Raw genomic sequence first — 25,898 nt, 5'->3', positions numbered from 1 at the left:
TTTTTTCGTTTACCGAGTGAATAGAAAATGTACTTAATAAGGGGATACCTTTACTATATATAGCCCTATTTCTTTTTATTTTGTATTTTATCTATTTATTTTATTACAAATCAATGTATTTTTTAAAAAACAGTATTGTTAAATGAATTTAATGATAATAAAATTGGCTGAACCAAGTACATCTGCATGCTTACTTTAGTTTATAACGTTTTATAGAATAGAAAAATAATATGCTAAACAAGCAAAAAATATTCGGAATAAAAGTACGCCATAATAATAAGGGAGTCCCGTTTAATCCGATTTTAGGGCATGAAGTTTATACGGCTATAGTACAGTTCTTCGATATTTTATTGTTTCGTAAACAGTATTGTTAAATTATTTTAATAATAATAAAATTGTCCGAACCAAATACAGTGGTCGGCATATGTATTTTGACAAAATAAAAGTTAAGTATACTCATAACTTGAATTTACTTCTTGTAAACTATAGGCATCAATGGAAAGGTAATTTCAATGCCGTTTGAATGATACAATACATTTCTTTACCCATTCAGTACTTATTGAAAAGGACGAATTTGTGTAAATCAACTTTGAAATTTAAAAAAAAAACTTTTTTCCTCGTCTTGAAAACTTAAATTTTTTGATGCAAAAAGTTTCTTCAAACAAAAACAATAGTAACTGCAAAAAGAATTTTTCAAAAATCATTTTTCTTATATTTTTTATGAATTTTTGAAAATGCTTAAAAACAGGCATTTGAGCCATATTTTTGTCTTTTTCATACAAATTTTTTCCGACATTGTCACCTTCAAAAAATCATAAAAAATATAAGAAAAATGATTTTTGAAAAATTCTTTTTGCAGTTACTATTGTTTTTGTTTGAAGAAACTTTTTGCATCAAAAAATTTAAGTTTTCAAGACGAGGAAAAAAGTTTTTTTTTTAAATTTCAAAGTTGATTTACACAAATTCGTCCTTTTCAATAAGTACTGAATGGGTAAAGAAATGTATTGTATCATTCAAACGGCATTGAAATTACCTTTCCATTGATGCCTATAGTTTACAAGAAGTAAATTCAAGTTATGAGTATACTTAACTTTTATTTTGTCAAAATACATATGCCGACCAGTGTACATCTGCATGCTAGCTTTAATTTTTTAACGTTTGATTGACGAATACAAAAATATTACATGAAACAAAAAAATAGTCTGAATAGAAATACGTTATAAAATTAACGAAACCCGTTTAATCCGGTTTTAGGGCGTCGAAAACGGCTATAGTTCAGTTCTGGAATACCTTTACTTTATATAGCATTATTTATTTTTTTTTTTTAAAATTAATTTGTTTATTTTATTAAAAACTAAAATATTTTTTAATAAACAGTATTGTAAAATGATTTTATTAATAATAAAATTGGCTACACCAAATACAACTGCATGCTTACTTTAAGTTTTAACCGTTTGGTTGACGAATAGAAAAATAAAACATTAAGCAAGAAAAAATATTCCGAATAAAAATACGCAATAAAAATTAAGAATGCCCGCTTAATCCGATTTAGGACATCGAATTTCTACGGCTATAGGGCAATTCTTCGACAATCGACTATCATTGTAGTGAACTACTTTGGAAAAACCCATTCAAAGCTTACAAAGGCAACGCAAAACAAAAGCCTCACTTTGGGCGAACAAACAATCGCACGCGGACCCGCATAGCGTTTTAAACTTGCCACCCAAACGAGTGCAACAAAATGTTTCCGTTCGGTTTGCCAGTGGCGCAGTGAGCGAGCTCCTTTGATGAATGTATTCATAAAAATCCAATCATTGCAATTGCACAGCGCATACGGGCGGCGATACGAAGGCAAAGGCATTCAAGATGAATTCGCCAAAATAATGGGAAAACACAACAGACAGATGGGCGCAGAAAAACCCCGTCCTTCGACCACCGCCCATGTGGGCCCATTTACCCGCAGGACTGGGATTTCCGTCCCCCTGGCAACCAAGTCAACAAAAAATTGCAGCAATAATTTTTTTCGGAAAACAAAAAACACATTTGTGCATAGACTGGGAAAATAACGAAAACTGAATAAATATGATAAGCAAGCGAAAACTAAATGATACCCGGTAAACAAAAAAGTCTTAGCTAACCTGAGTAACAAATGTTTTCGAAGCATCCACAGTGTGGATTCTACACTGATGAAACACCTAGTTAACTCAAAGATTTCATGACACACAATCGTAAATATGACTAAAATCGTATGTAATATTTTCTACCTTCTACCTTCGTAGAGTACAATAGTATATTGTTGTAGTGTATTTATTAAAGATTGCTGATGTCCTAGCATAACCTTTTCCAGGTCCATGACTTAATGTAAAACATTTTCATAACCCGCCCAAAACTATCACAACCGTTCTCCCAGCCCTATAAAGGGTATTTCCTATAGCAAGGAAACATTCACAACAACAAAAGATGCGATTAAAATGACAAGTGAAAGCAATTTTCGTGCATCTGGTACAGCAAGTGCCGGGGGAAAGGCTGGAGGGGAAAAATGATTGTGGAGGTAAGAACACGACCGAATGATTGCCTCAAATGGCATGCGACTACGGCTGGCCAGTGTAATATGACATCGTTTATGGGCCTTCTGCCGCAGGAACACCAAGGACGAAAAAAGAACAGCCCAATACTCAAGACCCAGAGCCTGGAACCCAACCCCCCTGGTACTCACCTTCGTGCTGCATTCACATTTCAGTATCCATTCGACGGCAATGAATTTATTCTCGATTTGAGTCTGATGTGATTGCAGGAATTCCTGATCGATTGGCTCCAAGGCGACCGTATCCCATAACTGTGCATTCTCGAGCACCGCCTCCTCGGCCATATCCCCATCATCATCCTCATCGCCATCGTCATCATCATGGGTGTCCTTCAGCTGCCTTTCCCGACGCTGTACGTAGTTAATTGGATCGACAGCATTTAAAGGACACAACAGCTCGACCTGAAGGAGCAAAAAAAATTGGATATGAAGGGAAAAAGAGAATCATTGTAAAAAGATTGAAGATGTAAGGAGCTGAAATCTCGGCTGAGAGGCTTCCCTCTTCTTCCAAAAAAAAAATTCAATCGGTAGCATGAGGGCGAAGGGTGAAAAGGTGTTAAATTGGTTTTGACATCTGGACAGCATTTGACTTTTAATTTTGCTGCCATTTGGCATTGGCTCTTGCTGTTCCAACCCGGCAAATTGACGTTTTAATGCAATTTGCTTTTTAATTAAAAGTAAAAGGCAGCAGAAAGGCAATAGCCAATAAACTAAACAGCAACGGCACTGTGAAACTGTCTTGTGGGTATTACCGGCCAGGGAATTCCTGTCAATTGAATTCCGGGGTATCGAATAAATGTGTGAGTCTATTTGCAATGCACATAAATGAGTACGCTAAAAGGTTAATCGCGGTGAGCCGCAACATAAATGCCAGAATAAATAAATAATGAAAAATATATGTCGGAAAAATGTTGCTTATGCAAATACATTGTATTGATGAAAAACACAAACACATTAAAAAGATTAAAGATATTTGCCTGCCTGAATGGTTTTCAACCTGAAGATATTTTCATTGATTTTAATTAACTTTTTTATTGTTTGCAATGAAAACATTTAAATATATCTTCACTTTAAATTATACCTATATATTAATAATAGAATTTTAGGTACTGAAATATAGAGCCAATTCAAGATAGTTTCGTTAGATAATTAATTTGCTAATTATTTCTTTCCCTGCTTCTAAATTAAGAAAAGTCTTAACATTTATATTATTTTTGTAATACATTTACAGGGTATAGTTGCCTTTTCAAGCACTCACCATCTCAAAGGGGTCGTCTTTTAATGGTTATCGATTGGATTGCTTTCAAATTAACGGTAATTTAATTGAAAACGACAAATAGCAAACAACAAGCAAGGAAGCCGGAAATGCAAATTTCTGCAAGCTGCAAAAAGTGCAGTGGAAAGTAAAAGAAAAGCGGGAAACTCAATCCGCGAGGATTTCCATCTCTCCTCCTTAGGCGCCAGGTGGTCTCGGACTTTAAGCTCAGCCCGTCTTAGCACAGTTGCCACCTGGCAGGTGGGGAGTGCAGCCAGTGAATCCCAATCCCCCCTCCCACTCACCTGTATCGTGGTGGACACCGCCGGGGCACAGCACTTGAACCCGCGATGGCAACGGCCACAGAGCTTCGGTCGATACAGCTTTCGCGAAACGCACTCGCCCAGGCGAATCCTGGCAGGACCCAGCCGCTGGATACTCCGGCACTCGTGGCCCTTCTGTGGCGGAAAAGTTCACAAGAAATAGTGGAAACATACAGCTATTAGAGGGGGATCCTTTTATACAGAAATATTGTTTTAATCAAATTTATCTAAAAACAATCATACTGAAAACTTTCTTTAAGCTTTGGTATTAACATTTTCTTTCAATCAAATAATATTTAAAAAATAAAAATATTAGTCTAATAATTTTTTAAAATATTCCTGTAATTTTCCTGTCCAACTGGGATAAAAAACTAATTTCCTGTAATCTATTAGCATAATGTAAAATTGGGTACACAACCAAAGCGTCAGGATGGGTACTCTACCTATAATAATGCTATGTTCTAAAATTAATAAAAAAAATAAAAAACAAGGTTGGACTCATTGTTAAAAAAATTGTAGCTTATAAATTCCTGGCATTAAACTAATTTTGCTTTTTTTAAATATATCTTGCAATTTTTAATATAGCTTCAATGAACCTGGAAGTGTCTATTGTAATATAGCTTCGTTAAATATTTCCCCCAGGGGCAACCGAGCTTCGTCATTAAGAGGACACTCACTCGTATCCTGTGGGCCGGCTCGTGGTCCTCGTGCTCCTTGTGGTGATGATAATGCTGATGGGAGTGGCTGTGGGCGTGATGCAGCTTCCGCTTGTGCGTTAACGGGCGGCTCCTGCCCCGCTTATTGTCCTCGTGGTCGTCCTTGTCGCACTTGCGATTCTCGCAGAGCCGCAAGTTGCTCAGTTGATGGCAGCCCGCGTGGGTGGTGGTGTGCCGCGTGGCGGTGCCAAGGCCGCAGCTCCGGCTGCAAGCGGTCCAGTTGCCGCTGGTGGTGCTGTTGTGGCAGGTGGCGTAAACTGCAACGAGCGGGAGCGAAAGAGGCGAGAGGCGCATTAATCAACGCCAAGTTTCCGACACGAAACATGATTCTTAGGGCACTCAGGTGTAGGCATCGATCTACGGTCAAGTTTAAGCTTGAGATACTGATATACGGAAAGAACAGCTAATCGACGGTGCCACACAAATCACTATATATTTGAAATGACTTTTAAATATTATTTTAGGTATCCAAAAGTATGCAACCATATATTTTGGACTCAGAAGTGCATACTTTTGGCAACCCAAAATGATATTTTAAGGCCATATTAATACCCAAGTGAATTGTGTGGCATCTTCAATACTAAAATCTCATTGATGTTGGAACATAATGTGAGTTTAGAAAAATAACTGATTACATATATGTAACCTATAGTTTGACATTTATCAATGAAGTTGCGGCCAATAACCATTTACGTGGTTTTTTAAGATTTAATAACAGTTGGCAATAAACAAATATTATTACATTTTCGAATTTCCGCCCTTATCAAAATCCGTCTTTCAATTGCATTGAAATTCAAATCAAAACGTTATTAAATTAAAGAAAATTTTCTCAAAAATGAAGCGGGAAAGAGAATCGTTTTCCAACACTGAAGTATACGCCGTTGGAGATTGGGAAAAACTGAAGATACTATTATGGAAAAACTGGCTTTTACAGTGGAACCAAAAAATACAAATTCTGTGCTATATGATTCTTCCAGTGATGCACCTCCTCCTTATTGTAGCTATTCGTCTAATAGTAATGCCCGATTCAAAGCCGGAAATTCGCTACCCACCAGTGTCAATATCTGACCTTGCCCTCTATATGTCAAAGGTTACAGTTGGAAACAGAATACTACACGATAATGGATCACTTAATATACCACGAAATTTCCTGTGCTACACCCCAGATACCGTCGTTAATAGTGCTATTATGAACGCTGCGGTTTTGCGACTTCGACTTCTGGGGACTCGACCTTATGACACCGCGTTGCATATGGAACGGGATATGGTGACGCATAACTTTTTCGCTGGGGTGCAATTTGAAGAGAATGCAGGGGCAACTAATGACATTGGATATCCGCTAAATTTAAATTATTCGATTCGTTTTCCCAGTGAGCTGCGAACGATGCAAGGTCCTATTATAGAAACATGGAGTACTTCGCGCTGTTATTTATCCTACGATGGAAGTGGACCGCGTAATAGAGAGGAACCCGATGGTGGAGTTCCGGTTGGCTATATTAGAGAAGGGTTTCTGCCAATCCAGCATGCCGTAACTATGTCCTGGCTGTCGCTTGCCTCCGGTATAAAGGATAATGATCTTCCCAACATACATCTTCAGCGATTTCCCTATAGAGCCTATACACATGACCCATTGCTCAGTGGACTGCGTCAACTGCTGCCCTTCGTAATCCTGCTGAGCTTCATCTATCCCTGCTCGACGGTGACCAAGTATATAACAGCCGAAAAGGAACTTCAGCTCAAGGAAATAATGAAGTTGATAGGCGTTCATAACTGGCTTCATTGGGTAGCGTGGTTCGTCAAGAGTTATGCAATGCTTATGCTGGTCGTATTCTTTATAATGCTCCTGATAAAGATAAGGTTCTACGCTTCCGTGGCTGTACTTTCGTATTCCCATTGGCTTCCAGTACTGCTTTTTTTGCACACCTATGTTGTAACCAGTGTATGTTTTTGCTTTATGATTGCTGTGTTCTTTAAAAGAGCCAGCACAGCATCAGCTGTGGCCGCCATTGTCTGGTTCTTAACATACATACCATATTCATTCGCCTACTATTACTACAATCGTCTTAATCTTTGGCATAAATTGTTCATTTCACTGCTATTTTCAAATTCGGCCTTGGGATTCGGTGTTCATGTCATAATAATGTGGGAAGGAACTGGAGAGGGACTCACTTGGACGAACATATTTCACCCCGTCTCATCGGATGATGATCTGGCCCTGTTCTATGTTCTTATAACAATGTCTTTGGGTGCAATCATGTTCTTGGCTATATGCCTATATGTTGAACAGTTATTCCCGGGCGACTACGGTATACCCCGTAAATGGAACTTTATGTGCCGGAGAAAATACTGGCGACGCTTTATGCCCTTTTCAATAGTGGGAAATTACGAAGCCACCGCTAGTGGAGCTGCTCAGAAAAAGAGCTGCAGAACTACAAGGGAAGTGGGCGTTCAGTTGTGTAACCTTCAAAAGATATATGGCAAGCATAAGGCAGTTAAGGGCATTAGTTTAAGGATGTATCGGAACGAGATAACGGTATTATTGGGTCATAATGGAGCTGGCAAAACCACCACGATCAACATGATAACGGGCATCCTAAAGCCAACGTATGGTACAGCCATTGTAAACGGCTATGATATTCGAATCCAGATGGAGAAAGCTCGTGAATCATTGGGAATTTGTCCGCAAAACAATATACTCTTTCATAGCATGAGTGTACGCGATCATATCATATTCTTTAGTAAACTGAAAGGAATTCGTGGTGCCGAGGCGGTTGAAAACGAGGTGGCCAAGTATGTTACCATGCTGAATTTACAGGATAAATCATTTGTGGCGGCTGACAAACTATCCGGTGGAATGCAGCGCAAATTGTCCCTCTGCTGTGCTCTATGTGGCAACGCAAAGGTTGTTATTTGCGATGAACCAAGTTCTGGAATCGATGCAGCAGGACGGCGAAGTCTGTGGGATCTGCTGCAAAGCGAAAAGGAGGGTCGAACTATTTTGCTTACCACTCACTATATGGATGAGGCCGATGTCTTGGGTGATCGGATAGCTATCCTGGCTGAGGGCAGGTTGCAGTGCCAAGGTACTTCCTTTTATTTAAAGAAGAGATTCGGCACTGGCTATCAATTAGTCTGCATAATGCAAACTGGCTGCGATGTGGCCTCTGTAACCCAGTTGATAAACAAATATGTGCCGCACATAAGACCGGAAAGGCAGTTGGGTACTGAGCTAACCTATCGCCTGCCCACCGAGTACTCGAAAAAATTTGCCGCATTACTGCAGGATTTGGATGATAATGGTGCTAAATTACAATTAGAGGGGTATGGCTTGAGTGGAGCCTCTTTGGAAGATGTGTTTATAACAGTCAATGCAGATAAAAGAGTTCGTGGTGGAGAGGAAAAGCCGCCAGCTGAAGGAAGTGGTGGCTTCGAGAACTTGGTGTTTGATACCAAAACGAGGGAGGAAAAGACCATGTCTCGTTATTGCATGTGTTGGCAGGCGCTATTTTTAAAAAAATTCCATATCACCATTAAGAATTACTGGATACTGGTCATACAGATTGGTCTGCCCATTTTAGTTATGACCTTGACCATTTTTAACTCGCGGGGCGGTAGGATTTACTATGAGTTACCTCCTATGCCGGTATCTATTTATCAGTATAACCACGCCTATGTTGTACTGGAGGACACTGATAAGGCTTCGGCTATAGGTGGGGCCTATACCAAACATCTAGAACATTATGGAAACAGACACACATTGCTGGAAACAGGAGACTCCAAATTCGAGGACTACCTACTGACTCACAGCGTAAGTCTCAACCGCAGAGTTGATTTCGCTTATTTAGCTGGTGTTACCATTGGTAAAGAGAACATAACTGTGTGGTTGAACAATAAGCCCCTGCACACCGCTCCTTTGACCCTAAATGTGTTGCACAATGCGTTGGCCATTAAATTACTTGGCAAGGATGCCTCAACATTCGTTACGAACGAACCCTTGCCATATAGCGATGATACAAAAACTTTGCGTCTGAATAAAGGACAACGCTTGGGCTCTGAAATATCCGTTAATTTATCCCTGACCATGGGCTTCATAACGGCCTTCTATGCGATACCCATCATAAAGGAGCGAGAGACCCGTGCCAAGCTTATGCAATTTTTAATTGGAGTGGATGTGTTTGCCTACTGGGCAAGTCACCTTATATGGGACTACCTCATATTTATCATTTCAGCCCTATCGTCTATATTTACGATTGCCGCATTCCAAGAGATTGGTTATTCCACACCATTGGATCTTAGTCGCTACTTCTTTTTGCTCTTAATATTTGGACTTGCTGCTATTCCCTTGAGTTACGTTATGGCAGGATGCTTTACCGATCCTGCGACGGGACTCACTCGTATTTCCATAGCGAATACCTTGTCCGGATGTGGCATGTTCTTGCTGATCGTAACCCTTAACTTTGAGGCCTTTCAGCTGAAGCACGTGGCCGACCAACTGGCGTGGTACTTTCGAATATTTCCACACTTTGGCTTGGCCAGTTCCACTCACAACATCCACATAGGATATAATATTCGGCGTGGTTGCAGTATGCAAAGCGTTAGAACATTACCCCGATCAACGCGCTGCCGCACTACCCCTGTGTGCTGTGATATTCCAGATTACTTTGGCTGGCGGTTTCCTGGTAGTCTACCAGAAATCGTATATCTACTAGTGGTGGGCCTTATATTATTTCTAATACCAATTCTGCGCGACGCCAGGGTGTACGATTCCATTAGCGAGCAATTGGGGAAGGTGTGTGCGAAGCGAAAGCGTTCTAAAGGAGGATCTTCTGCGGAGAATGAGGACGTAATCGCTGAACAATTGGCTGTGCAAAAGATGGTAAATGCGCAACGAAAGGATATACCTCTAATGGTCAACAACATCACAAAGCGCTATAAAAGTAAACTGGCTGTAAGGGGTATATCGTTTCATGTCCCCCATGCCGAATGCTTTGGTCTCCTGGGAATCAATGGAGCCGGTAAGACCTCTACTTTTAAGATGCTAGCTGGGGATGAAAAGATAACCTCGGGAGAAGCCTACTTGGATGGTCTAGACATATCCACTCACAAGGTTTATGGCAAAGTTGGCTATTGTCCACAGTTTGACGCATTGTTCGATGATCTGACTGGTCGGCAAACGTTGAATATTTATTGCCTATTGAAGGGAGTGCAACGTAGGCATATAAAGGCTATAAGTTGGGCCCTAGCAGTATCTTTTGGATTTTCACAGCACCTGGACAAGCAAACGAAACACTATAGTGGTGGTAATAAGCGGAAATTAAGCACTGCCATATCGATACTCGGAAATCCCTCGGTTATTTACCTAGATGAACCCACCAGTGGCATGGATCCCGGAGCAAGACGACAACTTTGGCAAATAATAGGTCACATTCGTACTGCTGGCAAGTCCATTGTCTTGACCTCTCACAGTATGGATGAGTGCGAGGCCTTGTGCACCCGACTGGCCATAATGGTGGATGGTGCATTCAAGTGCATAGGATCCGTGCAATATTTAAAAAATCAGTACTCAAAAGGCCTCGTACTAAGAATAAAAGTCAAGCACAGAAAGAAAACTTTTCAAAGAATAGTAGAAAATTCATCTTCCACAAGCCAAAATAATTCGTTTGCTGATACTGAACCTCAAATTGTTAGAGTGGGTTCAATTGTAGACCATAATTTGTCGGATCGAATTTTAAAGGTTCATAGATTTATACTTAAAGAGATTCCTGATGCCGAACTCAAAGAGGAGTACAATGGACTAATAACTTACTATATACCACAAACAAAAATGTTGGCTAAGATTTTTCAGCTCCTTGAAAGTAACTCGCATAAACTGAATATAGAAGACTATTTAATTATGCAGACACGGCTGGAGGAAATATTCCTAGACTTTGCTTTAAAACGTGATATTTCTTTCATAGTTAAAAAAAGGTGGGTGTATATTTTTAAAATTCATATTACAAAAGAGTTTTAATATATTTATTTCAGAAAATGTTGGTGTTGCTGATTAAATGCTTTTCATGTTTTGTTTTGTACACTTAAATATAATATTTTAAATTTTTTGATATTTACGATGATCATGACTACTACTTGGAATTCTTTTCTACTTTGATTTCAACATAGTATAAATTTCAGCCTTGGGTTGGCAACGAATCCCCATTCAAGGCCTGAACTGCCTGGCTTCCCATTTAAGTCGCTAAAGGCTATACCCTGTAGCCGTTGGCAGGAACGCTTAATATCTTGTTTATTTATTGCATTCTGCGCGTTTAATTAACACATAATCCCTGTGTAAGTAATTACGCTGCTGCTCCAGCATTTGCTCCTCCTAGTGGCCTCCAGTCTCGTGATGGAATAATTCATCTTCATAAATATGCGCTGCACTCTCTACTCGGTTTTGGGGAAGGATGTGGGTTTTTGGCGGTCGGGGGCGCTTAAAAAGCATTAAGTTGCGCATTGGACACAGCACGACACGCCCCTGAGCGCCATTAACTCAGACCTGTGGGCGGTGGGAGGGGCAGGAAGTGGACGCAATGGGATGGCCACAGCCATAAACACACTTATAAAACAATAACAAGGCCATGCCACAGAAAATGTGACTGCGCTGAGAGAAAATACCCCCTGAATGTATCTCATAATTTTGTGCCTTGCTCACGTTAATATTATCTTTTATGAAACAAAAAAACATGTTTTTAACTTAAATAAATATTGAAATAATATTTTACTTAGTTCGGATTAATGACTTAAAATATTTATTTTAAAAATAATTGTGGAATGTCTTTAAAAAATCCTTTTTTAAATTTCAACCTTTGCCATTTCCCTATCAAATGAATTTAAGAAAAGACTTATCTTGTCAATTCAGTAGGATATATATAATTTTAACTATAAATTTATAGAATAACTAGGTTCAAATATTTTGGAAAATGTTTAAATTTCACGAAATGAAAAAAGAATTTCTCTTATCTATTCTGAAACGGCGAGACATATTTGGATAAACGGATGACATGATCCTTTAAAAGCAATACAGAACATTCCCTAGATTGAAACCGTACAAAAAATGTTTTATTTTGAATTATATTCACAACCATTTTCTCTAAGTGCATAAGGAAAACTTACCATCAGCTGTTGGATTCTCACAGAGCCACATCTTGCAACAGTGGCCGGGAACTTCGACGAGGCGCGGCGATCGGCAGGAAATCGTGTCCTCGGGCGCCGGGAGCTGCTCGTTGGGGCAGAGCGTCGAGCAGGCGTGGCGGCCATTCTGCAATGCCACATTAAAATACATTAAATGTGGCCCATTGTTGCTGCTGCTGGGTTGTTTATTTAGCTTTGGCCGGGCAGCCGAAAATAAAGTCATAATGTAACGAAAATATTGGCCCAATCGCACAAGGATGGCCAAAAACTTGGCAGGGTCCTCGACTTGGCCACGAACTTTTGCTTGGCGTGTACTTTCGTTTATTGTTCTTTGGTATATGGAGAAATTAACATTTCGTGCGGACCCTCACTGCTTTGTTTGTAATCCACTTTTAGTCTCTAAGCGGTCACACCCCGATGATACTTTTTTTTTCCCATCCCCAGTCTTTTGCATCGTCACGAAATTGCATTGCATAAATTGCAAGTTCTTGTGTTTGTGTTATGCCACATGATAAACTACCAGCGCAGCTGGAAATAAGGTGCAAAAACCAAACCAGACGTGGAAAAACTACACAGGAGCACTTATAAAGCTGGGTTCTGGCCATAAAGCAATGTCGAGGATTTAGCTTTTCTTTTGTTTGGACTTTTCTCATAAGACAACTTTAATAGCAGATTTATTTGCAAGGACTCAGTGGTCAAATATTTAACTCTATTTACTTATATATATTGCTGTAGATATGTAAAATTTGAGTTAATGTAAACAAAAGATGACCTCAAAACCCAGTAAAAATGTATTGTTTAATGGTAATGATTAACTTGCTGATATTTTGCCTACGAAGAACCTTTTAAATTTTACAAATTGCTAATTGCTAAATCAATTCTGAATATATTTTGCCAATTTTACATCGATTGCCAATTAAATTTCTATAAACATTTTTCACGAGTCAAAAATATTTAATGTCTGTTTAACACAGTTCTAATCTCATTAGCGAAACATAGTTTTTCGCCATTATAGCCGCTATCAGAAACGACTGTCCAACGCCGCACTTGTAATTCCGAGCATTTCACACTATATTTAAATTTTAATTAAAATCGCTACCCGGCAAAGCAATTCACATTCAAATGGCGCAAGTGCTGGAACTAATCCCACCAAAAATGGAAAAGGCCAAAACGATGGCTGGAACTAAAAAGGGGAAAAGCGAGACTAAGCACAGGTTAAACAACAGCAATGGCAACGAGAATCGTTTAACGAAACTGCAGTTGGCTTTCGGCCGGAATGCTTTCTGTGCTTTCTGTGCTCCGATATCTGTATCTGTGTAGTATATATAGTACATATCTCTGGATGTCTGTGGTTTGTGGCCGACTCTTGTGCGGATGGCCCTCAGCATTTGGCCAACGGATGTGACCTGCGACCTGCAAACCTGGTACCAGCGACTCACCTCGCAAACGCATTGAGTTTTACAATCCAATTTAAATGTGACTCCATGTGCAAAAGTTGTGTTGCCAACGCTGCAATTGGCTGCAGGCGAGTCCCAGGCCAAGACCATATCCCAATCCAGATCCAGATGTTGTGTTGGTTGCCATTGTTGTCACCGAAAAATAGTTGAGAAAATAGAAGATAGAAGAGTAAAAGTGAGCATAAAAATGGGAGGCCAATTGAATTGCGCATAAACTCTTTAAAGGCCATACGAACTTCAAAGATTCCTTTGGCAATCAGTCGACTGACTTGTTTATTATTATACATTTCATTTCACTCCGCCCTGCCTTCATTCCACTGCTAATTTATGTCATCAAATGCGTAATACATGTCGTATGTGCAATTCCAATGAATGGGAACCCAATTAATGTCAGTGCTGTTTGTTATAAATTTCGCTAGAATCGCATATTTACAGGGCAAACAATAGACCTGCTGCCAGGCCATCGTTTGCCTTCGTGTCTCATCAAAATTGATATTGACAAATGCCGCTGCTTTATGGCATGCCATTAGCCCGCAAAAGTTTTTTTTGCCTCATGCTTTGTTTTACAGAGAGAAAAACCAATATTAGTTTGCTATTTTTCCTGAATTGTTAAGATATAGGACAATTTTAGACTTAAAACAAATTATGGGTGGCCAAAAGAACCTACTTATTATTGTGGTTATTGGCAAGTAGATAGTGATAGATCAATACAATCCATTTTATTAACGGGTAACACGTACCCTTAAACGAGTCTATTTTTCCTAATTGTTCAAAAATCAGGCGGCTTTGTTATATTGATACAAAAAGGATCTGGCTGATTGCATGAACTTCAGCTGGCTGAAGCTAGCTTCATATCTTGTTTTTGTGATGTTTTGTTTAAAAAAAAAAGCAATCTTTGAAATAATTGTTTCTAGTCATTGAGTATTTGAGATATTTTTTTAAAATGATGTCAACTGATCAAATATTTTGTTTTCTGGTTTTCGCTCTTTTCGTGTTTACCACATGTGTGGAAATTAATACAGATCTTTTAAGGTGTGGAGACTGTACTGCTGCTAATGTGAATAAATGCATTATTGAAAATGATACGGGATACTATGTTTACCCAGAAAGTGCTGACGCATCTTTTACTCGGACAAAACAAAGTGATATTCCTCGGGGAACATCCAACTTCAGCGTGTGCATTCCCAAAAATATGAAAATTGAGGGTATTGAGAGCGGCAGCAATAATACCTATAGCAAGTATACCTATATTATCCAACTATTTCTTTACAGCTTTTGATGGAGTTTTTGATTATATATGTGTTTGGTCACCAGAACTTGGTTGTCAAATTTTATATCCTAAGTACACTAGAAAACCAGATTGCATTATGTGCCGGAGTAGGGATGATACTGGAGAACCGAGCTGTATGTGTACGGTTCCAAAAATAGAATATATTAGTGAGGGAAATTCGAAGTCGGGATCAAGGAAACTCTACGCCGGCTTACTGCATATTATGATTAATGCATATTTTGTGCAGCAGGCAACATATTTATGGGACTAAAGCATGAGGACAAAAATATAAATTCTAAAACAAATTGCCTTCAACCTACTGTAGACATCCGCAAAAACTTTCCAAATTCACAAGCAAATACAATAATAAAACAATGTTTTTTCGGAATTATTCAAATTCACAAATAAAAACAGCAACGCGAATTTTTCAGAGATTGAATGGTCCGATTGACCGTTTGCAAGGGTCAAGGATAACAATCCTTATGATTCATTATATAAATTGTATTATTTCCATGGCTTGAAACTTTTTTGCAGTGCCTCATTGCTGTTACTGTTGGAGTCTTTGCGCAGGTTCTGGTTTTGGCCTGGCCAAAAACTCGTGTGTGTAGCCGCCAATCACAATTACTCGGGCTTGTGGCAGAGCATTTGCAATCGCACAGTGGAGCTGATTTTGGCTCGCAGACACAGATTGTGGGAGCAGCGACCGGAGGGGGACCCACCCACCTGTGTTTTTATGTGCAAGGGGATCGGGTACGTGCCCTGTACTTTTCCACTTTGAATTGATTTCACCGGCAACGTGACTTTTACGAAGGACGAGACAAACGTGTGCGCCCGCCTCCTTGGGCATCATCATTCATTTGGCATCAATGGTTAATGCGAAAATTGGCATTGCCAGCTGATTGTAATGAATATGGTCACGTTGTCGCATCTTTATGGCATTAGCAATTTACGTTTATTATTGAAAAGCTCCCAGCGAACGTCGGACAATGCCGGAAGTATCTGCGAGTACGGCACCCTTCGCTCCTGCGATATCGTGTCATTTTCCAAAGTGCAATTTTCCTAATGTGTTTTTCCGTTCTCAGAAGAAGACGTCTACATTGAACACACACAGGCAAAACTCGACAGTGACATTTTTGAGTATGCGCTTGTGTGGGAGCTTTGTCTGGGTGAGTTCTCTTCAAGGAATCGCGTATTCCCTGCGAATCAAGGTAAACTGAATGGCGTCTGCCACAACTACGCATTCTAAAGAACTCTGTAAGTCCCTTACCTCCCATTAAGAACATGTTAAGTTCAATAAATAATCGTACATAATCCTATTTTTTAATAATTTAACATTTAAAAACCATTTAAAAATTATATCTTTTTACTTCACGTTAAAGTATTAAAATATATATATATATTTTATATATATATATATATATAATATATAGTAGTTAACAAGAACTCAAAAGTTATGAAAAAATATATATATTCAGATGGACCTGGCCACAGTAATACAGTAAGAAATAGTTACAAACTTATTTAATTATTTCAGAATGCATCAATCCCTTACAGCCTTATCGATTTTGTTTTAAAGTATTCTTTGATTTTTTCTATGTACTACATATTATGTAAAGTTTCAGACGGTAGTAGTTATTAATGCTAAAAAAATACACGCCTTATAACCGAAATTTTTTCCAATTAAAATAGTTCTCGTTGGAGAGAATCACTTCGTTAGAGCTCGAGATAAAATACTCCAGTTTATAATGTTTTATACACTTAAATGGAACCATTTAAAAGTTCACTTTTTAAAATCAGGGAGCTCAGCTTTACTAGGAAACCAAACTCTACTAGGTGAAGCAATTAAACGATTTAATTTTTTAAACTCCTATAATTATTCCATTAATGTAAAACGATTATTTATCAACTATGGAATCTTTCCAACAATTATACATTAAAATTGCTGATAATATTTTTATTATCAAGATCTACACAATCATGAAGAAACAGTCTAAACAGGAACTCGTTGATTATAACTAAAAAATATAAAAAGGCACCATCAAAATGATCTCGAACCATTCGGGAAAAAATTGTAAAATGGGCCTCAACTTTTCATTGCTATGGCTGATAATAATCGTGCTAAAAATTGTAAAACCGTCTTTTGAAACTAACTACGAATACGTTTTGGAGGACGAATCGGTATTTAATGATTGTGTGGATAATCCCCCTGGATATTCAAATATTTCTGGACTGTTTGATCTTACGCGTGTCAACTTTGAAATGGGCCCAGAGGGAATTAACGTAGAGGGCAAATTAATCTGTTCATGGGACATTCAGCCAACCGATCTCATTGAGGGTCGAGTTAGCGTCTTTCATTTGGATCGTGGTACTTGGAAACCGACCATACTAAATCTGATGGTTAAGGATTTTTGCAAAATACATCTCGACCCGAAGCAATATTGGTACAACGTTTATCCAAAATATATTATCAATAGAGAGGAAGCTAAAGAAAAATGTTTCAACTACATTGGAGTATGTGTAATATTTTTTGGCGATTAAGCTTATTTGCTATTTTTACAAATTTTCTATTTGCAGACTGAATATTTTTTTGAACCGTTTATCTTGAAAATGTATTTTGGCGCAGGCTTGAAGATTCCTCCTGGAAGAAATCGTATGGTATTTATTTTGGCAGCGATTGATGTGAATAATGTGAGACGTCCAAATGGAATTTGTTTTGAGATAAAAGGAGAATTTTTTAAGATTTGAGAAAGCAATCAACATAATAAGCTTTCTACACCCATTACACTTAAACTTCAGTCTCAAGAAATAATTATTTATAGATTGCCCAAGAGAGCAACGGGTTTATTAAATATGATTTATTCGAAGCAATAAACACTATTAAACACCAAAATATTTTATAATTACTAATGCATTATAACTTATTTATTAAATCAACACGATAATGTTACAAAATTATCAAGATCTATTACGAAATGCAATCACGATTAAGCAATTTACAGAGCCAAACATTGCACTGAGAAAATAAAGACGACGAAAAATTTAAAATTCTGTATTAAATATAATTTTTCTGGATCCAATTGGTAAATATTTTCTTAAATTATAACTATGTTGTTAAATGTATCTTGGCTATTTCTTGCATTTAATAGACAATCCTGATACAGTATCAACGAGTACCGTGCGTTTTTTTTATTCGAACAAATAAGATGTTACTTGTACATCGTTAAAAATAATTTTTCATTTGGGACAGGGAAAGTTGAAGTTAACGTTGGGATGACTGCGTTTTTTAACGGCTGCTCTTAGACAATATTTAGGGCTTTACTTCGCAAAGCACTCTCAAGATTTTCGGTATTTCTGTCAGGGTACAAAAATAAAACACATACAGACATTGCCCCGCTAAAACTCGACGTCTTGCCTTTCGAAGTGAACTCTTGCCTCGGTGTCTACCCTTTCTGTTGGTGTGGCACATTTTTTGTGACCCCGTGTCCCTTTGTTGGGGTCATCATCACCGGCCCCGCCCACCGCCTGGCGCCCTGTTTGGGGTCACGTGTGCGCAGTTTATTTGTTTTATGCGGCCTCTGTGAGGCTCTGCCTTCGGACTTGGCCCTCCTTTGGTTGTGTGTAGTGTTTGTTTTACTTGGAGTTTTAGATTTACTTAAGTCGTTGATGACCATGACCAAATAAAGTTTCATTTTGAGCAAAGATTTACAACACTCGAGCGTGTGCGACAAGTTTTGAGTGCCCTCCGCCGTTGGCCCTCCGCAGCGGATCATGGAAAAGAGTACGACAAAAGCGGTACCAACAAAAGTTCCCAAAGAACGCTTTTAGCAGCAGCCCATGCTGCGTATGCGCAATTTTTGCCTCTCGAGTGTTTGCCTGGGACATCATGTGATTGAGGGGTGAAAACTGTGCCCAATTCTACTTCAGAAACTAAAATCTGCACTAAAGATTGCCAATGGCCCTAGGCCATGTTTGAACACACTTGGCAGAGATTTCTGTAGGAAATCCAAAGGTACGGACCAGTACTAGCAAGTTAAACAAGCTCAAAAGCCAAACAAAAAGTGTAATCTCTTACAAGGCCAATTAAATTAAAATCTCACAGAGTAAATAAAAAAATTTAAAATTGGAGTATGTTGCTTTTAATATATTTAAATATATGGTATCTATATATGTAGATAGAGCAAAGCAATATATCAATATATAAATATATAGTAATCCAGAAGATTAGGTTGTTCGATTTTTATAAAAGATTGCAAATGTGAAGGTAAGTTTTAAAGTTCTCGAATCGTAACTATTATTACCAGTTGAATAAATATTAATGCAGAAAGTGAAATACATTCAAGAGATGCAGACATAAATTAAATTGAATGAAAGGTGCCTTTCCCTGAATTTTAACTATCAAAAACTTTCCCTGTATAGGACTCGATCCTTCTGTGTCGTATTCTGCTAGTGATATGTTCTGACTAATCTTTGGAGCTCATTCGGAGTAAACTTTCTGGTTTTTGGGTTGTTTGTGAGAACTCTTCATTGCTTCACGTATTCACAAATATGTTTGGCCAAGTTCACAGCGACTCAGCATTCTTCGTGTTCCGATAACTTTGCGATTTGGGCCAGTAGGAGATGCGAATAAAGAGCAAGTTCTACAGTTTAAATAAACTTGTTCCGCCCTGCGTGGACAATGCATTCAGGACCTGAACGATTGAAATCTACACGGAAAAAAACATAAAAATAATACATTTTTATGTCGATATGAGCATTGCCAGTGAAACTATAAGACAACTTACGTCCCCCACTTAAGCAAATGACTACTAAATTCAAATCTTATGTTCGGAAATTAAGCTGGTTAGTACCCTCACATGACTATATTTAAAACATATACTTTATATCTAAAGTATACAAATAGGAACAGACGTTACGCCGAAAGAAAAATCAACAAAAGGAAAATTTCCTTTGTGTGCCAATTATCTTATATTATTTAACTGTATTTATAAATTTAAAAATAAATTTAGATGGTTTAATAAGCTATCAAAATTATTAAACCTATAATTACAAATATACATATTTTTTTGGCTGGCTTGGAACTGCCAAACACCCTGAAAAAATTAAGTAATACGTTCAATAAATAGTTTAAGTTAATACATTTTCCATATTTTAATTTTGTAATATTGTTAACTACTGTTAGCTATTACATACTGTGTTTATGCTATGCCTATTTCATGAAACCAATTCATGAAATGAGCAAATTCGTGTGTGCATAAACACCGTTTCATGAATTTGATAACACACGAAAGTTGACTATGAATTTAGTCCCAATTTACGAAATGCTGAGGCACAGCCTACTTGACAGTATACTTCTCTATAGAGCTCTATATCAAATTCAAAAAATTTGACAGCTTAACTAATATCATTTCATGAATTTGTCTGTGTTGTATAAACAGGGGCTATTATAATTTCGTGAGTTGGAGAAAGCATGAAATTCATAGCATAAACATAGTAACAGTCGAATCCAAAACGATTTTGACTTGTTATTTTGTTATGTATTGTCATGTTGCTACAAATATTTTAGTACCTGCCGACGGAATATTAATTAAAGTTGAAGTTAATATTTGAAACCTGTAATTTTCAGGATAATGGTATGACTGGTAAGACAAACATGAATATGAACATGTTAAAATGGCGCAAACATTGGAGTACCTTAAATTTTTCCCTGTGTGGTTTCCAGCCAACGTGGGGGCACTGATATGGCCCCGGGCACAACCAGTCGGAGGACTACGTGCCAGGCCCAGGAGCTCAGCTCAGTTTGGCCGGCTAACTTTTATTTTGGCCCTGGTCATACACAAACTGTATTGGCATTTGACTCAAAACTTTTGACTCGAACGGGGTGTGGGAATATGGGCCAATATTATATATACAAGTGTATATGCAGCTATTCTGGCAGCACGATATGGGTTGGATTTGTTGTAACGCCCTCGAATCGAAAAGTTTCTGGCACAGTTCGGACTGCTGCTGTTTAATTTTGAACAGCTTTCTACGACATCATGTGGGGGACTGCATGGACGGCATTGAGAACAGGGAAAGAGCATGGAAAATGGCACATGTCGAAACGAATTGAACACACAATCCCCCTCCAAAGGAAAAAAAGTGGGGAAAAATGGAACATGAAGAAAAAGAATCGAACATAAAACCATTAAAATCACTTTACTCGTTAGTTAGGCAGTTGAGCTGGTGTGCGTGTGACTGTTTCCCTGGAGATGGGATCTACTAAGCCGGGATCTACTGGATATAGATAGGTGCACAATAAATGTTCGGAAACGGGTCCACAACTTTCGCCAGAGCGAACAAAAAGCAACGTTTCCTGTCTGCAAGTTTTAATGAAATTTTTGGATCTTTGATTGTGACGGCTATTTGGTATTCCCAAACAAAGCTGTCAAATTGGCCTTATTTAGCCGAAACAACCCGTAAAACATACAAATAAGAAATAATAATGAACAACAAAAATCAAAAATGTATACAGTTTGGTCTAGAACAAAACCCATTTCTCCAAGCCATATCTTTTTAAGCGATTAATATACTGCACCATTATTGAACGCTACAATTGTTTAGCCACAATTTTACTTGGTTTTCCCAAATTCCCAATGTAAATTCTGTAATTCTTTGTCTTTCCGACCACAAAACTCAGGCATGAATATTTATTGGTCAAGGTCCAAGTGGAAAACTCAAATTTAAAATAATGGTCTGGCAAAATGAAAAATAAATACATTTTCCCAGGGTTTTCTTGGCTTTAGCTAGGAGTTGCACTTAAAGTAAATCATTTTTTCGGGCCCCATTCGGGGAAGATGATTAGACAGGACAGGCCTTTGATTAATGAAGCACACAGTAAATGTAATTCGTAAATCTTCTTTCCCAAATCAATTGCAAATACGCATCGACTTTGTGCAATTCAATTGAGACTGTGGAGCTGGGCGAAATCCTAAGGAACTTACCCGGATTCGGATGCCTGGGCAACTGATCCAGCGACGGCGGATGGGATTGCATAATTAGGGAAAGAGCATTAATGGTATTCATAAAGACATTCATGGCTGCCTCGTTCTTGTTCAAAAACTCACTTTGATGGCCTTAAAGCCCAGACTCAGACTCGCCTCGACTTCAGCAACGAGACCATTACCAAAAATCCCCAGCAGCGGCAGCAGTATCAGCATTTTCTGTAAGCAGATAGATGGTATGAGATTATTTGGTGGGTGGAAAGCAAGGTAAAAAAGGTCGAAGCAGTCGCAGTCGACTTTATTAAGGTCAATTCAATTTCTGGCTCGGTTTTTGGTTACGGCTAATGGTTACGACTACGGCCATGGTAACGGCTGTTCACGCTCATCCCCCAAGTTTGTGTTTTGCATTTCAGTTTGGATGGGTTTCCTTTTGCCTCTTTTTAGATTTTCCAGGGATTTTCACACCTGCACCCACCTTTAATATTTTTCACACAGACAGCAGACAAAGTTTTTATGTTATTCTTTTTGGCGGCTGGCAGAGGGGTAATTAATCTGGTTACTAGGATAAAGTGCTCAATGAACAGGTACTTGTTTAAGTTCTGGCACAGTTATCATATTGCTTTTATACAGTGTTTTTTAGGGCAAGGTTAATGTTCATTTCTTGATAATTGGCTGTTATAGCTAAGTCAAATTAAAACAAGAAAGAACGCTATAGTCGAGTGCCTCGACTATCAGATACCCGTTACTCAGCTAAAGGGACCAAAGGGAAATGGAAATAAGCAAGCAGCAAAGCAAGACTGAAATGCGCCACCTACCGGCGGTAGACATATTTAAGCGTTATGGGCGTTAGGGTGGGCGTGGAAAATTTTTTTTTGGTCAATCGATAGGTATTGACGAGACCGATACAGTTCAGTTAAAATTTTATATCTAGCATGAAAATTGTGGGCGCCACAGGCTTGGGCGGTTTGTGGGCGTTAGAGTGGGCGTGGCATACTCGCGTATCAAAATTGCGCTGCGTACAAAGGTTCGGAATCTAAATCTGAAATCCTGATTCTATATCTTTGATAGTTTCCGAGATATCCACGTTCATATTTACGATTTTTTGAAGTTTGGGGGCGGTTTGTGGGCGATAAAGTGGGCGTGGCAAACTTTTTTTTAAGTCAATCGATAGGTATTGATGAGAACAATACATTTCAGTTAAAATTTTTATTCTAGCATCAAAACTGTAGGAGCAACAGTTTTGGGCGGTTTGTGGGCGTAAAAGTGGGCGTGGCACTCTACTGAAACAAACTTGCGCTGCGTAAGAAGCTCAGGAATCTGCACGCCAAATCTCAATAGCCTAGCTCTCATAGTTTCCAAGATCTCAGCGTTCATCCGGACAGACAGACGGACAGACGGACAGACGGACAGACGGACAGACGGACAGACGGACAGACGGACATGGCTAGATCGACTCGGCTAGTGATCCTGATCAAGAATATATATACTTTATGGGGTCGGAAACGCTTCCTTCTGCCTGTTACATACTTTCCGACGAATCTAGTATACCCTTTTACTCTACGAGTAACGGGTATAATTAAATAAGAAAATATATTCCACTGAATAATAGAAGCGACCTTGCCAAAAATATGCATATTTAAAATTTCATTTATTACATATTTATTCAAGCACTCTTTTATTAAACCTCAGTCTATCAAATAAACTAAAAGCACAGAAAATGCAATATTAAGTTTAGATTACAAGTTTAAGTGATTGTCTGCTAATTGCCAATTATGTGTATCAAATTTCACGGAGAACAATACAAATATAATTGTTTCCCTTGAGAGCTTTTTCCCTAAAGACAAATAATGACCAGATCAATAATACTGCTAATTGATTTCCATTCAGAGGTAAACTGAACGACGGAAGTTGCATTTTTTCAGAGGCAAACAACTGCAATTGCTGCGGATGAGCACATTTAATAATTTTCCCTTGTTCCCCGAGGCTTAAGCCGCCCCAAAGTCATCCGCATTTTCACACTTTCGCGTTAAATGAAAAATGTGAAAAGCGATATATTTATGGTGGATCCTTTACGTCTGGGAGTGGTAATTATTTCGCAAGCTGCTTGTCTGTGTGCGCTCCTTTGTTTGCAATCAATTTACGCGCTAAGAACACGCATACGCCGTGTTGGCAGCGTGGCAGCGTGGCAGCGTGGCAGCGTCGTGTTTTTCATTTTACGCACAAAAGGCGCAAAAAGCTCATTAAAAAATATTTTCCACTCATGCGTGAGCATTTTAAAAAGGTATTTAATTAAACTTTAATAACAAAAACAATAAGCGGTCGGCTGCAAAGTGGAAAAACAAAAAGGCGGTGGGCGGTAGGTGGCTTAATGCGAAAGATTTCAATTAACGACACGGACCTCGTGAGCTGCTAAGTGGATAAACAGGACGAGGACATCCAAGCTGGGCGACGGATGAGTGGCCATCACTCATGGCCAACTCATGTGGAACGCCCATTCGGATGCAGAGGCACTGCATCAGCGGACTGCATTGAATGCTGCTTCATTAAGGTGCCGCTCCAAGGAGCTATCCCCAGTCCTTGTCGTAATTATTGCAATTACAATGAACGATGACGGGGGAAATGTAAATGTAAATGGGACTGGGACTGGGGATGGAAATGGAAATGAAAATGGGAATGGAAATGAAAATGAAAATGGACATGGAGACTTCTGCAGGACAGGGCAGTCAACAATAATAAAGGGCAACGAGGCGCATGAGAGCAGTTAACAAAGGAGGTCCGGAATCACAGGTCCTAGAAGAACCCTCAATGTACACACATATACAGCTATGAAGCTGCACCGTTCTGATCTGTTAATTGCGAGGCGAATGTGGGCCAACAGCACATATCGCCACATGTTGCTCGCCTTGAATGGGAAAAGTGCAAGGAAATAGGAGCAACGAAAAAAGAAGAGATGTGATGTGGCGAAAACCCGAGGAAAACCCATCCATTTACCCAGCCATCCATCCATCCTGCTGTCTGTTTTGTGTTTATAATTATGATGAAAGGGGTTGGGGTAGACCCAGCCCCTTGGACCAACCCATTCAGCTCGAGGCGATCCGGGACAGAATGTGTGTGTCACTTCGGAAATGAGCAAGTTCGTTTAAAAATGTTTGCCACCGACTACTCCTGATGATTTCAAAACAGCTCCGGATGGGACAACTCGGGGCAGCTGTATCATTAAATTTAATGAATAGATAACAACAAAGACGGAACTGCCCTAGGGGGGGGGGTCCCAAAAATTATGCAGCACAAAAGTTTGACCCACTAAAAATACGAGTTGCAAAAATCTGAGCTCAAGTTGAGGCCTTGCTGACAGGATTTTATGACCTCTTTAAATGGCCATTTTCCCGCAAATTGATTAATGATACGCCCGACCAACACCACCCACATAATTCGACGGTTTAAGGCGGCCTAAAGCCATGTTTGTTCGCCGGAATATGTTTGCTTTCGGCTTTGGCCGGGCCAATGAAATTAATGATATTGTTAAGCCATTTTAAACGAGCCAACAAATTAATCTTGTTTAATTTTTGAAGTTGAGCATAATGGGCGAGGTATTAGCGGCGGATGCCCCATTTTAATTTCTCCCTCCCGTGCAAATCAGTATAAATCCCGATTCCTGGAGGGCAAAGCTGATTGTTTGACTGCTCATCATTCATAAGCCGTGGTATCTCGTCGTGTTTGTGGCTGTATTGCAACGTTAGCATCTTATTATTCAGGACACACACACGACGCCAACGACCGCTGTCAGCGATGACAACACTGGCATTCGCGTCATAATGATGATGAACGCAATCATCGCTTTTCGGGATGATAACAACGCGTGACAACAATGCTGACACATCGAAAGATTGTCATTCCATCAATTATTCAAGAACACGCAAATCATCAACAAACGCTCAGCATTCAAGGAGCCATACATACGCCCAAATCGAAGGCCCACCACTAACCTCCTCCTCACTGCAAATGGATCAAAACCAGGCAACGTCAACATGCAACATGGGTACACAGTAAGAAAAAAAGGTATCACTCGATTTATGGACAAATAATATTAGGTCAAAATCGTAACCAATTTTAAATTAGCTTATGATGAGTTTTAATAATATGAAA

General features: G+C 39.0%; 3 protein-coding genes across 4 annotated transcripts in view; 2 read left to right on the top strand and 1 right to left on the bottom strand.

The window, feature by feature from the left end:
• Window positions 1-25,898, bottom strand: part of LOC119552689 — a 62,791-nt gene that overhangs the window by 10,258 nt on the left and 26,635 nt on the right. Inside the window, exons 3-9 of the mRNA XM_037862414.1 lie at window positions 21,876-21,971; window positions 21,753-21,774; window positions 13,485-13,564; window positions 12,028-12,172; window positions 4,840-5,135; window positions 4,145-4,297; window positions 2,717-2,986 (exon numbers count right to left, since the gene is read on the bottom strand). Coding sequence (XP_037718342.1) covers window positions 2,717-2,986; window positions 4,145-4,297; window positions 4,840-5,135; window positions 12,028-12,172; window positions 13,485-13,564; window positions 21,753-21,774; window positions 21,876-21,968 — 1,059 coding nt within the window. The 5' untranslated portion in view covers window positions 21,969-21,971. The remainder of the gene's footprint in view (window positions 1-2,716; window positions 2,987-4,144; window positions 4,298-4,839; window positions 5,136-12,027; window positions 12,173-13,484; window positions 13,565-21,752; window positions 21,775-21,875; window positions 21,972-25,898) is intronic.
• On the top strand, window positions 5,686-10,985 carry LOC119552687 (retinal-specific phospholipid-transporting ATPase ABCA4). Its single transcript, XM_037862412.1, has 2 exons — window positions 5,686-10,845; window positions 10,903-10,985. Exons 1-2 carry the CDS (start codon window positions 5,714-5,716, stop codon window positions 10,919-10,921), a joined length of 5,151 nt encoding a protein of 1,716 aa, XP_037718340.1. The 5' UTR covers window positions 5,686-5,713; the 3' UTR covers window positions 10,922-10,985.
• Window positions 14,380-17,593, top strand: LOC119552692. Of its 2 annotated transcripts, XM_037862417.1 has the most exons (5): window positions 14,380-14,707; window positions 14,775-15,522; window positions 15,855-16,026; window positions 16,738-17,283; window positions 17,347-17,593. In XM_037862417.1, the coding sequence occupies exons 4-5, from the start codon at window positions 16,816-16,818 to the stop codon at window positions 17,515-17,517; spliced, it is 639 nt and encodes a 212-aa protein (XP_037718345.1). In that variant the 5' UTR covers window positions 14,380-14,707; window positions 14,775-15,522; window positions 15,855-16,026; window positions 16,738-16,815; the 3' UTR covers window positions 17,518-17,593. The 2 variants fall into 2 exon arrangements, with proteins under 2 accessions (XP_037718345.1, XP_037718346.1); XM_037862418.1 differs by lacking the exons at window positions 14,380-14,707; window positions 14,775-15,522 and adding an exon at window positions 15,584-15,777.

This window comes from Drosophila subpulchrella, chromosome 3L (assembly GCF_014743375.2).
Source record: "Drosophila subpulchrella strain 33 F10 #4 breed RU33 chromosome 3L, RU_Dsub_v1.1 Primary Assembly, whole genome shotgun sequence".
In the NCBI taxonomy this organism is placed as follows: domain Eukaryota; kingdom Metazoa; phylum Arthropoda; class Insecta; order Diptera; family Drosophilidae; genus Drosophila; species Drosophila subpulchrella.
The sequence above is the reverse complement of the archived record's forward strand: the minus strand, read 5'-3'. Positions and strand labels throughout refer to the sequence as shown.